The sequence below is a fragment of the Tursiops truncatus genome, chromosome 21 (genome assembly GCF_011762595.2).
Source record: "Tursiops truncatus isolate mTurTru1 chromosome 21, mTurTru1.mat.Y, whole genome shotgun sequence".
NCBI classification, from domain to species: domain Eukaryota; kingdom Metazoa; phylum Chordata; class Mammalia; order Artiodactyla; family Delphinidae; genus Tursiops; species Tursiops truncatus.
This window is the reverse complement of record NC_047054.1, coordinates 32,268,258-32,289,154: the sequence shown is the minus strand read 5'-3', so window position 1 is coordinate 32,289,154 and position 20,897 is coordinate 32,268,258. Positions and strand designations below refer to the sequence as shown.

Genomic DNA, 20,897 nt, shown 5'->3' with positions numbered 1-20,897 from the left:
GAAACAGGACCTCAGGAAATAAGTTGTAGAATTAAAACTGGGGGGTACACAGTGGAATGACACCGTTATTACCTATAATCCACCTGTAAGATACCCTGAGGATCCTACCTGGGTCCTGACGACTCTATGCCCAGAGAAGACTGAAAAGAAAATGAAAAAGCCTTAGCAATTGAACTTCACCTCTAACTATCTAGGTGACCTTAGCCGGTCACTTTATTTTTACCATCAGTTTTATCATCAGGGAAGGGAAGGCCTGGGACTGGATGATTCCTTCCTAGAGGCCTGTCTTGGCCTCAACGCAGCAGGTCAGGGTCAGAGCCGGGACCTGCCAGGGACCCTTTCTCTGCCATAGATTCACTGTTTAATTGGGAAAGGCATGGGGGCCCTCCCAGCCCCTACACCTGTCATGGGTTTCCGGTCACCCTCAGGTTTGAAATCGCTGAGAATGCACCTCGGGGTCAAGGGCAGTAGGCAGGTTTTGGCTTGATTCAGGGAGTCCTGGGCTGAATCCCTGAGTGTTAACTAACACAGAACTTGGGTGTGTTATTAACCTCTCCAGAGCTCAGTTTTGTCACCTCTAAAATGGACATAATAATTACACCTGCCTCACGGGTTGTGATCAGGATTGAAAGATAGAACTGATTGATATTAGTATTATAATTTCATGGTTCAATTAGACACAACAGAAACTATTGAGCCTTCTTCACCTCATCCAGATTGGGCTTCCCCAGCCCTCCGTGTATCTGCTTGTCTGTCTGTCATAAATATTCTCCTTTGCTTCCTAGATTCAATGCTTTGAATAGTGACAGTGTCCTTAGTTGGTGTTACCTCTATTTGTATCCACCATGCTTAGGTTTTCATCCCACATCCTATGATTGTGGTTTGGACAAGTGGGAGATGTGTCTCTCTCTAATACTCTCATTTTGGGGAAATAATGTACTATATTTTTTTCCAGACAGCTGAGTCCAGACAGGCTTTCTGAACCAGCAGGCACAGACAGACATTTTCAGAGGGACTGAACCTTGAGCCTGATTTTTCTGGGAATCCAGCTCATGAGGAACCAACAGATTAATCCTCGCCTGAGGTGGCAGGGACGGGGGCACGGGGCAGCCCTCCGGTGTGAAGATCTGTAAGGCTGGAGAATCTTTCCTGCCCTGGATTAACTGTTTAATTGGTGAAGGTGTGCAGGCCTGCGTTGGTTTCATTGTAGGACGCTGAGATTGTCGGCTGTAGACTTTGAATCTAACATGTTTAGGGACCGTCATCCCTGTGACTGCTCTAGCAGGGTACCACAAACCTGGTGGCTTAAAACGGGAGAAGTATCTTCTCTCACAGTCTGGAGGCCAGAGGTCTGAGTCAGGGTGTTAGCAGAGCCACGCTCCCTCCGGAGGCTCCAGGGCAGACTGCTCTTGACCGCTTCTAGCTTCTAGCTTCTGCTGCTTGCCAGCTTCCTTGGCTCGTGGCCGCTTCACTCCGACCTCTCGTGTGTGTGTGTGTGTGTGTGTGTGTGTGTGTGTGTGTGTGTGTGTGTGTGTGTGTGTGCGTGTGTGTGTGTGCGCGCGTGTGTGTGTGTGACTGTGTTCTTCTGTCTTTTGTAAGGACACTTATCACTGGATTTAGGGCCAACCTAGGTAATCTAGGACAATCTCATCTCAAGACCCATAACATAATTACATCTGCGAAGACGCTTTTTGCAAGTAAGGTCACATTCAGAGGCTCCAGGGGTTAGGGTGCAGGCGTATCTTGGGGGGCCACGGTTCAGCCGACTACACCACGTTCTTGGAGGAGGGGAGCTTGGAAGGAGACAGAACACCCCTGGGTGGATCTTCTGGAGGAACGGCATAAGCCCCCCAACCCCAACCTCCCCCCACTTCACACGTGGCTTGTCACCTGACAGTTCTCACCTGTTAAACTCACCCAGAGTGCACACCGTGTGCGAGCACCGTGCTCCGCGCTTGTGCTGATGTAATAATTATAGTCATGTATAATATTTCCTCTCAGCTTCACAGCCAGGCCTTGTCCCCCTCCCTCCCTGGCTTACAGATAAGAACACAGGAGCAGAGGTACCTGCAGACTGTAGGGCCCCCCTAGACGCAGGGGAGCTGCTCGGAGCCCCTGCAGTTGTCTTCCATTCCCCCAGCTCTCATTCATCTCTAATACAAACCAATGTCCTGGGCAGGGTCTGGATGTGCCTGTAGGTGTCTGAGCCTCAGCATACAGACCCCAAGTGCTTTACTGTCATTCAGGAAAACTGGCGAGGGGCACCTGCCGGCTCAGGTGGCAGAGCCAGACCGCCTGCTGTGCCTCTTCCCTGCTGTGTGAACCTGCACAAGTCACTTGGGCTCTCTGGGCCTCCGTTCCCTCATCTGTAAAATAGGGACGGCAATAGTACTTACCTCTTGGGGATATTTTAAATGACGAAATGCATCTGTGTGTGTGTGTGTTGATACGTATTATATGTCAAGTGCCGATAATGGTTCTGGGCACGTAGTAAGGGCTACGCGCTGTTTACTTAAAAAACAAAACCACAGAATAGCACCGAAGAGCTTGTGTGTGGTTCCTGTGGTCCCTCCAGCTGTGACTCAGTGGGTGGGGCCGGGCAGTGCGCTTTGGGCTCCTCAGGAGGAGGGCGGAGCCCGTGGAGGCATCGAGGCAGTGAGACGCCAGGCCTGCTGAGCGGTCACTGGTGGAATGGGAACCCTCTCGAAGGCCGGCCCCTCCCGGGTCCTAGCCAAGATCGCTTGCTCATAAAAACACCAACAGGAAGGGAGGCTGAGCTCTAAAGGCTGCCCCGCACGTGGGCGGAGAGCGGTCTGTCCAGGGGCTCCAGGCCCGTACGCGCCTGGGGACCATGGTGGGCACCTGAACAGGAGGGTGTGCTGGCTGCCGCCGTGACCTTGGCCCTTTTTCACAGCTCTGGGCTTGAATGGATCGTGAGATCTTTGTCACACAGACCCACTCACAGCTTCTCTTTCTCCTTACAGGCCGATGCTGCTACCAGCTTTCTGAGGGCAGCAAGATCAGGTAACTTGGACAAAGCTTTGGACCACCTGCGGAATGGGGTAGACATTAACACCTGTAATCAGGTAAGTGAGATGCAGGGTGCAGGCAGGCATGTAGTCTCTGAAGAGCGGCTCTTGCCTGGTGCCCTTTCCTGAAGGCTTGAATCTGCCTCTGTTCACCTTTTCCCAGTGGCCTCAAACATCCCTCGGGGCTCCCGCCCGCTGAAGGCCCTAACCTTCAGCAGGGCGGGAGTTTGTGGCCCTGCAGCGGCCCAGGGCCCCATAGAGAAGCGCTGGTGCCCGAACAGTGTGGGCTGCACCCGGCTCCATCCCCTGCGGCCTCTCCCCTTAGAAGTCTCTGGCTGGTCCCTGCTCAGTCTTAAAATTTGTGGCCTTTGAAAGTGGGCTGGAGGAAGGGCCTTTGAAGGATGCTGTGTCAGTGGTGACATTCATCTCCTTTGTCCACCAGCGGGCTTTGTGGGTGTGCTGCTGGGCTGAGAAGGAAACAGTGCTGAGGACTTGCTCTGTCCTATGCTGACAGAGACTGAGAACTAGTGCGGCTGAAAGGGCTTCTCTGGATGTTTCTGGTGCTGAGTGACAGGGCTTGGTTTGGAGAGGGGGAGGGGACTGAAAGTGTGCGGGATGGATCGGAAGACAGAGTCAGGTTTGGGGCCAGAAATCTAGGCACTGACTGAATAGAGAGCATCTTACTCCCAAGGAGGAGGACAGGGGTGTGGCTAGGGCCGTGGATGGATGACTTTTGTTGTGTTTGTTTGTTTCTGCCAGTTGTTCACGTACACAGCTGATTCCGTTTCTGATTGAGAAGAAAGTTACCAATTGTGACTTCTTAAAAAATCATCTTAACCATTAAAAAAATTGTTCTTAATTGTGGTGAAAAGCACATAACATAGAATCGACCATCTTAAGCGTTTGTAAGTGTACAGTTCAGTGGCCTTAAGTACATCCATGGATGTCACCACACTCCATCCCCAGGGCTCTTTTCATCTCATAAAACTGAGACTCTGCACCCATTAAACAGCAGCTCGCCCTTCCCTCCTCTCCAGCCCCTGGAGACCACCAACCTCCTGTCTGCCTCTAGGAATCTGATTGCTCCAGGTACCTCACGCATAACAGTGGACTCATGCAGCGTATGTCTTTTGTAACTGGCTTATTTCACGGAGCACGGTGTCCTCAGGGTCCATCCGTGTTGTGCTGGACTGGATGACTTTTATAAGCCAGCAGGGGAAATACCAGGAATGCAGCTTAACTTTTCCGCTGGCGGCGTGCCTCTGGCCCCGGCCCCTCAGCCTCACTTTCCTGGCCCTCATCCTACTTAAGGTGTACAATACCCTGTGCCAAGACTCCTTTTGGATCCAGTTGGTCTTCTGTGGTCTAAATCCACAGCTGGAAGATCAGAGAGGATGGGGCGGGGGTGGTGGTGTGATGGGGAACAAGTAGGTGTGTGATACGAAGGAGCAGCCATGGCCGTGAACTTCAGAGGGGAGACAGGCGTGTGGACAGACTTGGGGGTGCAAACTAGATGGGGAGAAGCAAAGCCCCCTTCTGTCATCCCTCCACCCAAATATCCCAGCCTGCGCGCGTCCACAGGCCTGAGGACATTCGAGGTGATTCTAAGTAAACGTACAGCCCTAAAGGTCGCCTTTGGAGAGGTTGACACTCTGGACCCGTTGCTTTCATGGGGAGAGACAGTAGGAGCGAAGTCTGGGGGCCACGGGAGAGTCCTGAGGTCAGAGGGCTCAGGAGAGGGGCTGTGTGAGTTGTCCTTGCGGTGTCGCCAACCACCCCCCAGCCCCGTGGGGACACCCGCGGATGCATCTCTGGGCGGCAGGGATGCGAGTTCTGGCTTCCTTTGTTCAGGCCCAGAAACCCAGCTGAGTGTCCGCAGCGCGCCCACTTGAGACGCACCAGCCCCTCAGAGGCCTTCCAAGGGTTAAGACGCCAGCTCTCAAAGGAGCCACTTAGCAGAAGTGGGGGCAACTGCATGTCCCTAAGCGCTGAGCCAGAGCTGATTTTCCGTGTGAAATTGGAAGATTCTGATGACACCGGGAGGGGCTCGGTCCTGATCGGGCTGCTGGTGGTGAGGCCCCGGCGTGTGGGTGGCCTGTCCCTCTGCCGTTGCTCCTCTAAGGCACCTCCTCGGTTCATCTCAGGCTCCACGAGCATGAGGCAATATTTGCGCTTCATGGACACGCTTTACGATGGGCTTAGCGCCAGAGGAAACTGCTAACTGCTGCCGGCGAGGAAATGATGTGGGGGGCGGGAGTGCGAAAGGAGGGCTCCCCGTGGTGCACAGCCCCTCCTACTGGTTTAGCCCCGCGGCTCCTTCACGCCCTCCCCCAGATCTGGGCCCGGCTGCTCTTTGTCTTGTGCTGCCGCAGGGGCAGAGCTGCAGACCCGCCCAGGAGTGCCAGCATCGCTGGAACCTCCTTCTGTTGTTGCCGGGTGATTCGGCTTTTGCTCTGAGTGGAGTGTGTTGGGCGGGGGAGGGGGGAGAGGACTGAACGGTGGGGCGCAGCGGGGCCAGAACTTGAACCTCGGTGAACCTCAGCACACCATCCAGGCAACGCCCTTGCCCTGTGATGCGCACAGACCCGTCCTCCTTATGGGATGAGAGCTTCTTCTTTTTAAAGCGCGCGTTCACTGTTTTGAGAAGATAAAAACAGGCTCTTGTCCTGGGGTCGTGGCTCGAGAATTTGCTTTTGCTTGACTCTTTGGAGCCAGTGGACCATGACAGCAGTAATATGGCAAATGCTGATGCTTATATAAGCAACACGCTTTCAAAGAGTGTGTCTCGTGGAAAGAATGGGAGTTGTTTGCCATCCTCAGAAATAATAACGCTAAGCAGTGTGAAAAGAGGCTTATTTAAGAGACATCTGAATATTCAGGGCAGCTTTCTTATTGCATAGATTATGTCTACTGATTTTGATCACCATGATTATAGTTATAGAAAAGAACAAGTCCACACGCAAGGACACATGTCTACATGTGCCTACGCCAGTATCTTTCCATGAATACCCGCGTCTTTCATTGATCCAAGCATTTTTCCGCCTTCAGACCCGGGTAGCCAGTGTCTCCCTGGATACCTCCTCACGTGTAGAGCTGGGCTTTAGGAAATTAGTGGTTAAAAGAAGAAAAAAGCCATCATCCTCATCGTCTCTGAACTATAGTCTACTGGCTGTGAGAGCCGTTAAATCAAATAATCACGCAAATGGGTCTGCAGACCAAACTATGTTAGGAGCCATGAGGAAAGGCAGGGGGTGTTAGGAGAATGTGTAAGAAAGATGTGGGGAAAAAAAAAAAAAAAAAAAAAAAAAAAAGAAAAATGTGGGGTAGGGCTGGAGGTCAGAGAAGACTCCTAGAACAGGAGATACTGAGCTGAGGGGTGAGATGGGGTTAATGAGGGAGGGGAGGGAAGAACATTCCAGAGGCAGAGAAAAGCCTGGAGAGTTTAGTGGCAGCCAGAATGGCTGCAGGCGGAGAGAACAGGGACCCGATGAGGCCGGAGAGGTGACCTCAGGGCTGTGCTGGACCCGAGAGGCAGGGGCAATGGTCAACAGCGGCCAACACCTGGGTCAGCGTGCCCCAGGGCCCGAGCCCTGTGTGTGTGCATCACGAGTGTGGGCACGTGTGCGTCACCGTTTCCTGCCGAGCCCCACGTTGACCCTCTGGTTGCCGAGTGAGGAGAAGGGTCTTGGGGAGGGACAAGAACGGCAGGAGTGGGGGACTGACCGAGAAGGATGGAGGGATTTCAGCCTTTGCACGCCGGCACAGCTGCATCCGTGTGTCCTGGTAGAGCATCCGGTTAAGGATTCTGCTCTTTATCCTAAGAGCCGAGGGGAGCGACCACAGATTCAAGCACAGGAGTGACAAGGCCGCAGGTGGCCACTGTGAGCACGACAGGTGGAAGGGCCCACAGGTGGATACAGGGAAGCCAGTTATAACAGCGGTCCCCAACCTTTTTGGCACCAGGGACCGGTTTCGTGGAAGACAGTTTTTCCACGGATGGCGGTTCAGGTGGTAATGCGAGCGACAGGGAGCGTCTGTGCAGCCCAGTTCCTAATAGGCCGTGAACCAGTAGTGCTCCGCGCCCGGGGGTGGGGGACCCCTGGGTTATAAGATGACAGCAGTAGTGCAGGAGAGACACGTCGGGGGCCTGGGTCAGGGTCGTGGCCATGGGGATGGGTGAGTTGGAAGGGGCTGGGAGAGGGGAAGGAGGCTTCCAGGGACCCTGCTGAAGGGTGTCTGGCTTGTGCGGGCCGTGGAGGCTGGCACTGCTCACGGACAGAAGAAGCGGGAGCAGCCTCGGTGTGTGCAGGGCTGGGCGGGCATCCTCTTAGGGAGTCTTTGAGGAATCCAGTGAACTATGCAGTAAGCAATTGCTGTATTTGAGCCTGGGACTCAGATAAGAGGTCCAACCCAGAGAGAGATCTGGAAGCCACTCAGCACTCATGGAAGCGGGCGTCGGCGCATGAGAACAGGGCCGAGAGGTGTGTTGAATCTAATCCCCCAGTGTCGTCGTGGGGCTCATTTCACACGTATTTATTAAACACCTTGTTTGTGCCAGGTATCAGGCACTGAGCGAGATAGACAAAAGAGACAAAGTCTGTGCCCTCGTGACATTTATCGCTGGTGAAGGAGACAGAGAGTTAGCAAGAAAAGGAACATACATAACATCAGCTACTGAGACATCCCATGAAGGAGGGAGGGAAAGGGGCCTCATCTAGAGGGTAGTTAAGGCAGGCCTCTCTAAGGGGATGATTTAAAAAGAAGTAAGGGAGAACCATGTGCTTTCTGGAGGTGAGTGTTCCTGGAGGAGGGGATGAGCTAAGGTCCTGGGGCAGGGGTGAGCTTGGTTTGTTTGGGGAAGAACAAGAACAGTGTGGCTGCAGTGGAAGGATGGAAGGGAGGCATGGTAGGCGGGGAGGTGGGAGAAATTGCCGGCGCGGAATCTTGAAGGGCTTTCGGGCCTCGGTGAGGATTTGGATTTTGCTTCAAGGGTGATGGGACGCCTCTGGAAGGTACTCCATCTAACTTAGGTATTTAAGAGATCGCCCTGGCTGCTGTGTGGAGAATCGACTTGGGGCACAGGGACAGAAGCGGGGAGACTTGGGGGGGAAGCTGAGGCAGGGGACCAGGCAGAATCCCGAGGGGGCTCTGAATAAGGGGGGAGAAGGTTGGGAGCGAAGCCCAGGGACTTGCCCCCGCCAGGCTCACAGGGTTGTCACCCTGGCTGTGGTGGTCTCAGCACACACGGCACAGGGCATCTAGGGGCCAGGGGCCCTGACTCAGCCTGGGACCGTGTCATTCTCGCACATGGCGGTGGGCTGGTTGGGTCATGTCTCAGCTCGAAAGCCATTGTGAAGACACAGTTGTCCCCAGGGCCTGAAGCAATGTCCGCTGTCGTCACCCCGATCCCCTCACAGCTCAGCCGTGTCCAACCGTAGAGCATAGCAGAGTCGTCTTATCTGTCGTAGTAGATGCTAAGCGACCTGTGGCGAAGCCCATGGCTGCCTCTGCCCCTCAACACCCAGCACACGACGTGTCATATGGTCGATACTGGCTTGAATAAATGGCTCCGTAATTAGACACACACTAACAGCAGCCTCGTGTGTCCAATTTTCAGAATTATCGCTAGATTACTTACATCAAATTAAAATATTTTATTATGGCGGCCATAGCAAGAAAAAAACATACTTTCTGGGATGCACTCATCGACCTTACGTGCTTAGCAGTTAGCCCAATAAAAAGAGAACGAGAGGCCCGCAAGTCAAGAGCCTCTGTTCTCCCGAATTCCTAGAATTGCCCGGTCTACATGGGGCTCCACTGGGAACGGCCAGCTCTAACTCCAGGGGCGAAAAGCCTCACTACTTTAGGTTTCTGCTGTTCTTATGACGCTCACAAACCCTGGCTCATTGGCCTTCCTGATAGGAATAAAGGAAATTTCACTCCTACAGGAGAAGCCTTGTCTGCAGCGCTGGCATGAGGCAAAGAGTTAGAAGAAGGGTTTTCTGGAGCATCCCAGGCAGCCTCCATCCCCTTAGCCTGTCTTATTCTTCTCCATGGTACTTACTGTTGCCTGACTTGCTATGCGTCTGTGTCTTACTGTCTGTCTTCCCTGCTACAGTGGAGGCACCTCGAAGGGAGAGGACTTTGCTTTATTCAGCACTCCTTGTCAGGATTCTGCCTTGCACGTAGTAGGTGCTCATAAAATCAGTCAGTAGCTCTCCAGTCTGCTGTAACCACTAAAGATGAAGCCTTATTTATTTGACGCTTAGCCCATGTAGGAACTCCATCTAAGCACTGCCACTTTTTCTTTTTGAGTTTTAAAAATTTATTTATTTATTTATAAGTTTTTATTGAAATATAGTTGATTTACAATGTTGTGTTTGTTTCAGGTGTACAGCAAAGTGATTTAGTTATACATATATATATTCTTTTTTTACACTCTCTCCCATGATAGTTTATTATAAGATATTGAGTATAGTTCCCTGTGCTATACAGTAGGTCCTTGGTGGTTAGCTCTTTTGTATACAGTAGTGTGTATATTTTAATCCCAAACTCCTAATTTATCCCTCCCTCCCTTCTGCTTTGGTAACCATAAGTTTGTCTTCTATATCTGTGAGCCTATTTCTGTTTTGTGAGTTCATTTGTATCTTTTTTTTTTTTTAGATTCCACATATAAGTGATATCATATGGTATTTGTCTTTCTCTGTCTGGCTTACTGCACTTAGTATGAGAATCTCTAGGTCCATCCACGTCGTCGTAAGCAGTGCCACTTCTAAGAGCAGCGTGAAATAGTCCCTCTTAGGATAATGACCCTCCTGCATGATGGTGCTTCTGGCACCAGCCACACTCATCAAATACGTGGCAGTGTTTGCTGCCGTATCCAGAAGCTCGACCATCTGAGCAATCACAAAAACATAAACAATTTCCGACACAGCCCACGAGAGCATGTGAAACCATGCTAGTTCCACTGATGTTCCCTAAATTTCCACATGTGCCTTCCACATGCACCCAGCATTGCTGGGTACTTGTTTATCTTGAAGGTGAAGGGTTTTCAGCATTTCAAATAAATGGTGCACCTGAACAAGAGCTACAGAATAATCTCTTCTACAGCAGCCAAATGCCAAGTCTTTTGATCAGGATTTGTGATAATTGCTACCTTTCCAAATTATAGTCTTAGAACTTAGAGGAGATCTTGACATTCAACTCTGTGTCACTTTATAGCTCAGAGAGCTGAGGTCTAGAGGTTACTTCTGAATATCTTCTGAGCTTTATAACTTTGGATTTGGAGAGATGGGCTGGCAAAGACCCCCTGAAGTTTCTCTGCTCGTTCAGGTACTCAACAAACATGTATGTTTACATTTTTCTTTTAATTCATTTTTTTCCTTTTTCAAAATGCATTTTATTTTCTTGAAGTAGAGTTGGTTTACAATGTTCTGTTAATTTCTGCCGTCCAGCCAAGTGACTCAGTTATGCACATATATATATTCTTTCTCAGATTCGTTTCCATTCTGGTTCATCACAGGATATTGAATAGAGTTCCCTGTGCTACACAGCAGGACCTCGTTGCTTCCCGTTCTCTATACCATAGTCTATAAACATGTATTGAGCACTTAGAACACCCCCAGGACCTTGGGAAACACTAAATTCAACCATGCCCTGCTCTCAAAGAACTTGGAGGCCAGTGAAGAAGTCCAGCTTGTAAACAGAAGGTTACAGACCCAGCGCCATCCAGAATGAGGCTGTCCTCATTCACTTATTCATTCACTCAACACATTTCTTGAGCTGCTCTACTAAGCCACGTGCGAGCCACTCACAGTGAGTGCTCCGCTATCACTTCTAGTCTGGGGGTGGTGGCTGCGGTGAGTCAGAGAAAGCCCTGGAAGGAAGAGTGGGAGTTTGCCAGGGAAATTGGGAACGGGGAACTGCAGCGGGAAGGAGCAGACTGTGCAGAGGCAGGGGTGGCCAAGGGCACAGGCAGCGGGGAGGTTGGTGAGCTTGGGGTACATGAAATGTAAGAGGGGAGGATGGGGTGACCAGGCTAAGGAGGGTGCATCTGGATCAGGGCCAGTATGGAGGCTGTTAGTCTTCTCTGGCATCATCTTTTTTTTTTTTTTTCGGCCGCACTGCTCAGCACGCGGGATCTTCGTTCCCCGACCAGGGATCGAACCCAGGCCCCCCTGCAGTGGAAGTGTGGAGTCTTAACCACTGGACCACCAGGGAAGTCCCCTCTGGCATCATCTTTTGCTTAGGAACTGCTGACAGGCGTAGAGATCATGTTCAACTACATTGTTCCCTAATTCTACCTGCACCCCCCAACTCACACAGAAAGCCTCTCGATACGTGGTATACCATACGATCACATGGTAACGTTAAGGCTTCTGGAAATGTGCTGTTTGTCGCAGCTCTGGAATAGTGAAGAAGCAAGGGGAAGGGTGTGTGATTGCAGCCCCCCCATGTGGGAGAGTGGTGGTCCGGGGTGTGCAGGTGTACAAGGGGAACACTAGACGCCTCAGAGCCTGGTTCCAGGGACTCTTCTGGAGCTCCGGTTCCTGCTAGAAAAGGTACTAGTGAAAAAGACAGAACCTGAAAACCTCCTTCCCCTGAATTATTTTAAATAGGTAAATGACTTCTGCATCGTGGCAGAAATGAGCTACTTGGTGTTCCTCTTGCTAGTTACAGTGGCTAATTTATAGTTGGAAAGGAAGTTGATTGCCTGACATGAATCAGAGTGACCCACGGTGATTTCAGTTCTCTGGTGTCTCTGCTTTCCCAAGCCCTTCCAGGCATGGCCGCTTTGAAGGCTCACATCACCCCTGTGGAGTGGATAGAGCAGGTGCTTGATAAGTGAGGTCGGTGAAGAGGCAAAGAGTCTTCCTGAGCTGGAGCCGGGGCCTCCCAACCCCTAGCCTGGCCTCTGTGTACCGAACCCTGCGGACAGGCTGACTGGTTTTGTTTTCATTTCCCTTCCCTCTTGGTGAAGGGAGAGTTAACTGACTGCTTCAGGTGTATAAAAATGTCCACTTGTAGCAACAACGGGGACATCTCTGGGATCCGAGGGACTAGAAAGGGTGATAGCATCGTCAGGAAGGATCTGGAACATGTTACAAGGAAAGCACACCCTCCAAAGTCCACTTTATGGTTTGATTGCCGTGAATTTACAACGTGAAGACTAGATGTGGCATTCTTAGTCTCGAGAGACTAAGAAGAAAGATAGCTCTGTGTGTGTGTCAGGTTGCATGTGTGTGAATTCAGTTCCATCAACTCTTAGGGAACACACGGTGTGTGCCAGGCCCATTTTTGTCATTTGTGACAACCATGTCCCTGAGTGTGTTTTGAGATTTTTCATTTAACAGCAAAACGAATGCAGGGTAGTTGTTGAAAAATTCACACTTTACAGAAATACAGAAAGTCAGTCTTCTGTTAGTCTCCCCTTCTGCTCCCAACCCCCCCAAATTACTGTGAACAGTTTGGCAGGAGTCTTGTCGTATGTGTTTCTGCATCTCTATGTGCAAAAACACATATGTTTTTTTTTTTATTGCAGTAAAATTGCTTTACAATGTTGTGTTAGTTCCTGCTGTACAGTGAAGCGACTCAGCTATATGTATACCTATATCCCCTCCCTCTTGGACCTCTCTCCCATCCCCCATCCCACCCATCTAGGTCATCACAGAGCACCGAGCTGAGCTCCCTGCGCTATACAGCAGGTTCCGACTAGCTATCTGTTTTACATATGGTAGTGTATTTATGTCAAACCTCATCTCCCAATTCGTCCCACCCTCCCCTATTTTAGTTGTCTTCTGAGAGTACGTACACGATTCCGGAATTATGGAATTAAGAGAAGCAGGCCTGTCATTTTGAAGATTCACAGGCTGAGGCCTGGCAGGTGAAGTGACATGTCTAGACATCAGGAGGACAGTTTAGAGGCCCTCGTCCCGTGTCCGACGTTCTTGCCTGTAAACCCCACTGCCCTGCTTCTGAAGAGCTGGTTCTTTTTATCCTGTTAAAGGAATGCTGAGATCTCGGACGTGGGTTCTCTTTCTAGTCCACAGGAGATATTCTTAGCTGCTGAGCTGAATTTTAGAGTCCCGTTAGTCCCGTTGTCTCATTAACCTGAGCTCACACTTTCCTCTGTGTCCCCAAGGGCCTCCAGCCCCTGCGGCCGCTGAGCTGCTGAGTACAAGGAAGCTGCCCAGGTGTGTATGGAGAGGAGAGGGAAGGGCACCGGGTCGAGGCATCTCCTCCCGGAGCTCCCAAAGAGGTGTGGGTTTCTGGTTTTTTCTTTCTTTTCTTTTTTTCTTAAGATAATGAAAGCACTCAAGTGTTTTTCTCCTTGTGAATACCCAGTAACCTCTAAATCATAAGCGCTGCCTGGGTAAGGAGGTAAACTTCGATTGTAATAGAGCAGAGCAGGGGCACGTGCAGAGCTGGTCCTGTGCCTTTCCCTCTGACTGTACGCCTTCCTCTCCGTTTCTGAGCTGCTTCTACCTTCCCCGGCCCTGGACCGGAGACAGGATGGCAAAGCAGACGAGGGCTGATTTCCCGCCAGGGTGACAGCAATCGCTTCAGCTCTTTCTGGCTTCCGATGTGTTAGACCCAGGGCCATATATTTTTAGCAGACCTTTCCCACCAAGCGGTCTCCAGGGAGCCACGTGATAGCCGGGTCAGAAGGAGGCTGCGGTGAGGTGTGTGGGGGCCCTGCCCTGCCCTCCTGTCCGCTGGTTCCCACGTGGGGCTTCAGCTGCTCTCCGGGGTTTCCAGCCTAGAACGGTCTTCTCACCTCCGGTAAAGGTCGCCCCTCGCGGGGCCTGTGAAATAGGAGGGATGTGCGTGCTCAGCCTCTCACTCTGGCTTTGATCCTTACACGCGCGGGAACCGCAACGGGCTGCCCATCCTCTCCCACCAGAGCCAGAGCCCAGGGTAACGCAGAGCTCTGCGTCCGCTTCTCTGACAACCTCTTCTACCCCTCCCACACGGCTCCTTCCTACCCCCCACTTTCTTTTTTAAAATTGTAACATTTCAAACCTATAGAAAATTTGCAAGAACTGTACAAAGAATCCCCACATCTCCCTCACCCAGATTCTCTGCGACCTTTCCTCTCTATTGATCTGTAATATGTACTACAGATGATGGAGTTCCCCGTCACCCCTAAACAGCCGGTGCGTACCACCCAGTAGTGAGGACACAGAGTCTCTCCAAGAAGCCCCTCTGGGATCACTTGTCATGTCTTATCGGCCTCCTTCCACCTGGAATGCGTCCTCAGCCTTGGCCTGTTTCTACTCTTTCTGACCATCTTCCGTTCTGTAGTTTGCACCTCAGCTGCGTCTGCTGATGTTTCCTGGTGACCAGGCAGAGGCAGAGCATTCCTAGCAGGATCCCATAGAAATCATGCTCCCTTTCCACTCCAAGGATGTTAGCCTTGATCACCTGCTGAAGTTGGTGTCTGCCAAGTTTTTCTACTGTGAAATCATCAATTTTTCCCTCTGTAGTTGATCAGTATTTTCTTGGGGAGGGTAATATTCCAATATAATGCCAGTATCCTGTCCCTCATCAAACTCCCAGCCACCATTCCTGGCACATACACGGATGACCTCTGCCTGCATCACTACCACTATGGTGGTTCCAAGGAGTGATTCTCCATCTCCATCATTTCTTCTGCGTTTATTAGCTGGCATTCCACTGAAGGATAAGCTTTCCCTTCTCCCTCATTGATTTGTTTTTTATTCATTATTTACTTATAACGAGTCTCTTCAGACTCATGGGTTCCTGTTTTATTTGATGCGTTGTAATCTGATACTCTCATGGCTTATTTTGATGTTCAGGTCTAAACCAGGCCATTGGGAGCCCTTTCAATAAGCGGGCTTCTGTGTTATGTGACGTGTTTGCATCATTCTTGATTTCCTTACTCTCTGGCATAAGTTATCCCAGTGGCATTTTGTACTTGCCCTGCCCCAGCCCTGGATCAGCCACTTTTCCAAGGCCCCCTGTTTCCTTTCAGTGGAGGCTGGTACGTAGACACCAAAATCTGATCACTCAGTGTGCCCGCTGCTACTGCTAGTCATGTGTGTACACACATCTGTAACTGTTTCTACATCTATCTGTGTATGTGTATTTTTAAAAACCCATGAGATCAAGCCAATACTTGTAATCCTGGTCCAAGACCTCAGGGTTCTTCCCAGCCTTTCTTCTTTCCAGGTTTTAAATCCCTTCAGACAGTGAGAAATCTGACTTCCATGGATTTGCATCATCCTTAACATGTTTGTTTATTCGCTCGATGTGCCAACCTCCCAAACACTCCAGAGCGGCCCCCTCCTCCCTCTCAGATGCCTCTGCAGGGCACCCCTCCGGTTCACTGTCCTGCTTCCTCAGATGCCAGCATCTTCCAGCTGGGAGGTGAGGGACGGGAACAAGAAGAGAAGGGAAGATGGGAAAACCCCTGTTCCCTTTTGATTTCATTTCTGTTTGGGCTGAAAATTTAATGCAGGCAATTTGAGGAGAGGACCCAAGATTTATATTGTTGTAGCAGTTTCTTTGCCAGCAGCTTCATTCATGCCCTCATGTCGTTGAGCCCAGAGTGACAGTCGCTCCGTCTTTCCTTTCCCGTCACCTTTGTTGCTCATCTTTCCCTCTGTCTTTGGTTTCCATGGTCTCTGCCTTTCCTTCTTCCCTCCCTCTTTCTCTCTTTCTCATCAATTTCAGGATTCGGAGTCGGGATGGCAACCATTTCAGTCCTTTTCTCTCTCCATAGCCCTGTTTAGATTTTTATTTCCTACTCTGTTTCAGGGCTGCAGACCTGGAAATATGTAATGTCAGTGATCGTGCCCCACAGATAGGAACCAATAATAGAGCAAAGCTAGAGGTCCCGAATGTACAGGCGGGTTGTTATTCGGGGAATTAAGCTTCCGTAACGTAGAGTATAACGCTCATCTTCCCTGGACAGATATAACAAGCTACTAGAGGATCCGGACTGGATGGGAAAGTAGCATATAAAATATAAGAACTGGGTGCGAGATCCTCTGTGTATACATCCTTGTCCTTTATGGGCGAGACCTTCACTCCTGGCTGACTGCCTGGGTAAAGTGGGTGTGGCCTGAAGGCAAGTTACCTAGAAACCCCTCCCCCGCTGCGTCTTGTTCCCCTCTGGGGCCCTCGGCTTCTTGGCCTTCTCTGCCGCTGCTGCTCTGGCTTATTCTTCCAGGACTCCACTCCTTTCCTTCCCCATCGAAGCCTCCCCTGCCCAAGGCTCCATAGCCTCTGATAATAGGGCAGCCAATTAATCTGCTAAGCGGAGCCAATAACAGGGTAGTAGGTGCTTATGAATAAAAAGGCCATGCTTCCCAGCTGCTACAGGAGCACACACTGCTTAGCTCAAAGAAAGGGTGTAGGGGCTGGAATCATGAGGTTCAGGGGCTGTGGGGCGGCAGGGGCAGGTGGGCAGGAGGGTCCTCAGGACACAGCCCGAGGCTGCTCCAGGGCCACCTGTGTGTGTGTGCGTGAAATCACCGGGTGTGAGAAAAGGAGTGGAACGGGGCGTGTCCACACGAGAACGCCAGCAGCAGCCTCGGAGGTGTTCTTGGAGTTTTCAAAGAGGCAGAGGATCTCCGGACACCAAGGCCTCTCGGTTTGAAATCGTCCTCTGCTCTGGACAGGATGAGAGTTTAGTTTCCTGTGACACGTCTACTGGATTTGTACATTGAGAAATCAATTAGTGTAATTGGGGCAATCGGAGACGTGCAACAGAGGGATCATTTACTGAGAACAAATGTCTGGAATTGTCTATTTTGCCAGTGGAATTTCTCACAGTTGGTACAAGAAAATACTCCAAATTAAATCATTCAGGCTGAATGAGACTTTATTTTTCTTCTTCTTCTTCTTAAAAATGTTAAAAGAAACACGGCCTGGCTGAGATCTCCTCCCTTCCCATCAGACAGATTACTGCTCAGAAGGATCCTCTAGACTGACATTTTACCTGGAAAAAACAGAGCAAAGGCAGATGAGAAACTCCAGGTGTGCATGTTTGGCATGAACATTTTTGCCCAAAAGATCCTAAAATGGTTGTCTGCCGTGTTAAGACCATGTGGGACGAGATCATATGGGACCAGGTGGCCTCAGGGGCTCAGGATAGGGAGTCTCTAGGATGTAAAAAGCTTCGAAGAACGTTGCTCCCACCCTAACAGAGAGAGAAGAGCTTGGATAATCTACAGAATGACAGTTTTCCCTGAGCCCATCAGAGGGCTGAGGCCACAAGGCAATGGACGTTTAGCTGAATTCCAGAAAGCGCTGAGCCCTCTGGGGAGAGGGCCACCATTTCAGCTTTGGCAGAAGCAGGAGAGAAAAGCAGTTACCATACAAGCGAAGTCGTCACAGACTCCCGCAGGCCGGTGTGGCTTGAGTGTGTCTGGAGCCCCAGGCCTCCACCAGGTGCTCCTGAGAAATAGTGGGGTAAACCAGGAGGCCAGAGGACACCCATGGGCAGCACAGGAGAGCAGGTGGTGCCTGTGGCTGTGGGGTTGGGGCGTGGCCCCAGACCCTTCCCTTGTGTGAAGCCAAAACAGACCCTCTCCCCTTCAGACCTCAGGCAAAATCCCCTCTCCAGAGGGGGAGTAGTGGCAAACTCCCTCTGCCCCTGGGGAGGGTAGGAAACCTTCCAGCCCCAGGACAGGCAGAGACACAGTGCTGCTTCAGTAAAGGGGGAGGCACACCCCCTGTACTCCCAGGGAGGGCGGGAAGCCATTTGGGACAAATAACTAACTGCCTTATACCAATAAAAAGCAGAGGTCTGCTGCCACTGGGGGAGGAGCAGGGGAATCTCACTCAGCACCAAGTATAGAGACAAGGCAGGTTTTGCTGCTGCAGAGAAGAGGGGAAAAATGATGAAAAAAAAAATCCCACCTTTGAGGCCCAGGAGCAACGCCTGCCTAAGACTGAAGCTGGAGCAGGACAAAAGAGAAGCTCTGCTCCTACCTTGAAACAAGGAAGAGCATAGGACTGCTGGCAGGGGGCAAGAGCGTGGAGAAAGACCCCAACTGAGGCACAGGCAACATAAGGATGGCTGGAAGCTGAGCGGCACTCAGGATCACAGAACAGCCCTCTGGCACCTTAGCTCCTACTCTGAGCTCCGCGTGACAGCAGCCTACCTCTGGAATAATCTGAAGGCCGTGTGCACCCGTGGTAACAACAAAACCCAGATGCAGGTCAACTCCTGACTAGATTGACTCAGCCCCCATCCTCAGCCCTGTGCTAACAGCTTCACAGAAGCAGAGGCATGTCCATTTCCAGGCACAAATTATTTCAGTCTCTACTGCTCTTCTATATATAGTGTCTGGCATTCAATTAAAAATTACAATACACACAGTAAGAAAAAAACAACAACAAAGAATTGTCAATAGACAAAGCAATCAACAGAACCAGACGTAGAGATGACCTGGATTTTGGAACTATCAGATGGACTTTGAAATAACTATGCTTAATATGTTAAAGGATCTAGTAGGAAAAGTGGACACTGTTCATGGACAGATAGGGGATTTCAGCAGAGAGATGGCAACTGTAAGAAAGAGCCCAATGAAATGCTAGAAATTTTTAAAAACTTTCATGGCAATGAGGAATTTCTTCAACAGGCTCCAGAGTAGACTGGACACAGCTGAGGAAAGAATCAAAGAACTTGAAGACATGTCGGTAGAAATGATCAAAATTGAAACAAAAAATAGAAAAAGAGTGATGAAAGAAAAACAGAAAAGAGCAGTCAAGGGCTGTGGAACAAAATCAGTTAGTCTAACATGCACGTAACTGGAGACACAGAAGCAGGTGTCTTTGGGAAGAAGAATGTGGCAAGCTGGCATTTTCCTGAGAAAAGCGTGTGGTTAAAAAAAATGCCCACAAGTAGCTACTGCTTTGCTCCCTAGCTTCTAATTTAGCTGAAGAAGTTCCTCTAATATCCCTCCACCTCCTTCTTGTTTATCTTCTACACCCAGTTATTTGGGGGAGGAAATATGTGATTTCTCCCCGTGATCCCCCTCAGTATTCTGTCTGCCATTCAGCGTGGAGTGGAGTGGCTGTCAAGTTAGCGGGACTAGCTGCAAAGGTGCGAGGAAGATTCAGCGGCCTGCCTTTTACTCTTAGCCAATAACTTAAACTTGATTTGACTCAAACACACCACACGGATCCTGATTTTAAAGAGGTGGTAGATTGCAGTTCGTCTCTGTCCATAGTTTTAGTTAAGAACGAGCAGCTCCCAGAATTTGCACCCCTCCCCACTTCAGATCTGAGCAATAACAAGTCTGCTTAAAGAAAAAGAAAGTATGAAATGTAGTATTTATCCATGAAATGCTCTTTTGAAATACTGGAAGTGGTCTCCTGCCTAGACTAGTTATGCCTCCAATAAGACAGTTGTACAAGCTCCTTTGGGTACATATGCCCTAAACTTGCTTTCAGGCTTTCAGCGACCTCAGCTGCTGGATGTGGCCATCCATCCATCTGCTGAGGCCAGTTGCTGGAGAAAACTTGCTGCAGTGGGTCTGGATGTTTGTACGGTCCTGGAATCCAGATGCTTCATGGAAGAAAGAGGAGGGCCCTTGATGAGAAGGGCCGGGAGCATAGTTTCTAAAACCTGAGCTCATGGGTTTAGAATTTAAACTCAGACATGTTTAAACTCACGTTGCCATTGTTAACGGACTTGCACCCCTGGCTGTGTGCAGACTGCCCCGAAAAGCCCTCTGCGAAGCTTTCCTGACCCCTTAAGCAAGCAGCTCCTTTCTCCTCTGTGCTACTTTCAGTCTTCTACCTGCATTTTGGGCGTTTTTCACGTGATTTTGCATTTATTGTTATGCATCTCCTTTCTGTCTTAAACTGAGTTCTTTGAGGGTCAGGGTTTGTGCTTCAGGCATCCCTAGCGTAGTGCCAGGCGCAGAACAGCTTCTCAGTAAACGTTCGCTGAAGCGGATTTAGTGCCTGCTCGGCGTGAGGTAACCGTAGTTGGGACAGGAGTTTGTCATAGCCATGCCCCTGTGTGATTTTGTTCTGCACTAGATTCCTGGGTCTTCTTGCACACCCGTCATAGCTGTGCCACATGGGCTTCTTCTGTGGCCCTGGTGAGGGAGTTGGATTCAGATCATCACAGTAATGGACTTGGAAGTAACTTAGTGTGACTATGTTGGAAACAAATCAAAGATAAAGTAAGAAAAATAAAGTCATAAAGAAGAGATCTTTGAACCAGGATCCGAGCTGGAAGCTGAGTAAAACTATTAGAGACACAGATCTATTGATATTTAGACGGTCCCTTGCCTTCTGCCAGAGTTCAGCTTTGGGAGGGGGTGTGTGACCAGGGAGGGAAGCAGAGGGGCTTCCTAGGGACCAGGGCAGCGAGTAAAATCCTGGGGACTACCTACAGCAGTCGTGACCAGTCCCACACGGATGGTTATGGTGACTGAGCAGTCCCTCTAAGCTGCCTGGTAATCACAAAGGGAACCTGTGCTTTCATCAGCTGATGAAAAGAAACATACCATTTCCTCGGGTTAAAAAAAAGCCCCAAACTCTTTCTTCCTGGGGCATCCAGGTTGGTTCTATATGTGGCTGTGACCTAGAAAGGCTGTGTGACCTGAACCAATCATTTGACTTCTCTGGGCCTTGGTTTCCTCAGCATTCAGGGATCTCCAATAACCCTTTGGACGCCAGCATCCTCTGGGCAGACTGTGTGTCTAGAATCCCTGTGGATTGAGATCCTGACTCTGGCTCCAAAGAGCAGGGACAGCCACCCCTGGGGTGTTAGCAGCAAACATTAGTGTTTTCCTTGTAGACTGGCCACTTCCCCAGCTTTGAGGCATTCAGGACCAACGACTGCTCCTGGAAAGTGACTGCACCCCCCGGGAGCGCTGA

General features: G+C 50.3%; 1 protein-coding gene across 1 annotated transcript in view; it reads left to right on the top strand.

Annotated features, from left to right (window-relative positions):
• The window catches only part of ANK1 (ankyrin 1), a 98,513-nt gene that overhangs the window by 3,162 nt on the left and 74,454 nt on the right, over positions 1-20,897 (top strand). The window contains exon 2 of the mRNA XM_033848812.2: positions 2,985-3,086. Within this exon, the coding sequence (XP_033704703.2) occupies positions 2,985-3,086 (102 nt within the window). The remainder of the gene's footprint in view (positions 1-2,984; positions 3,087-20,897) is intronic.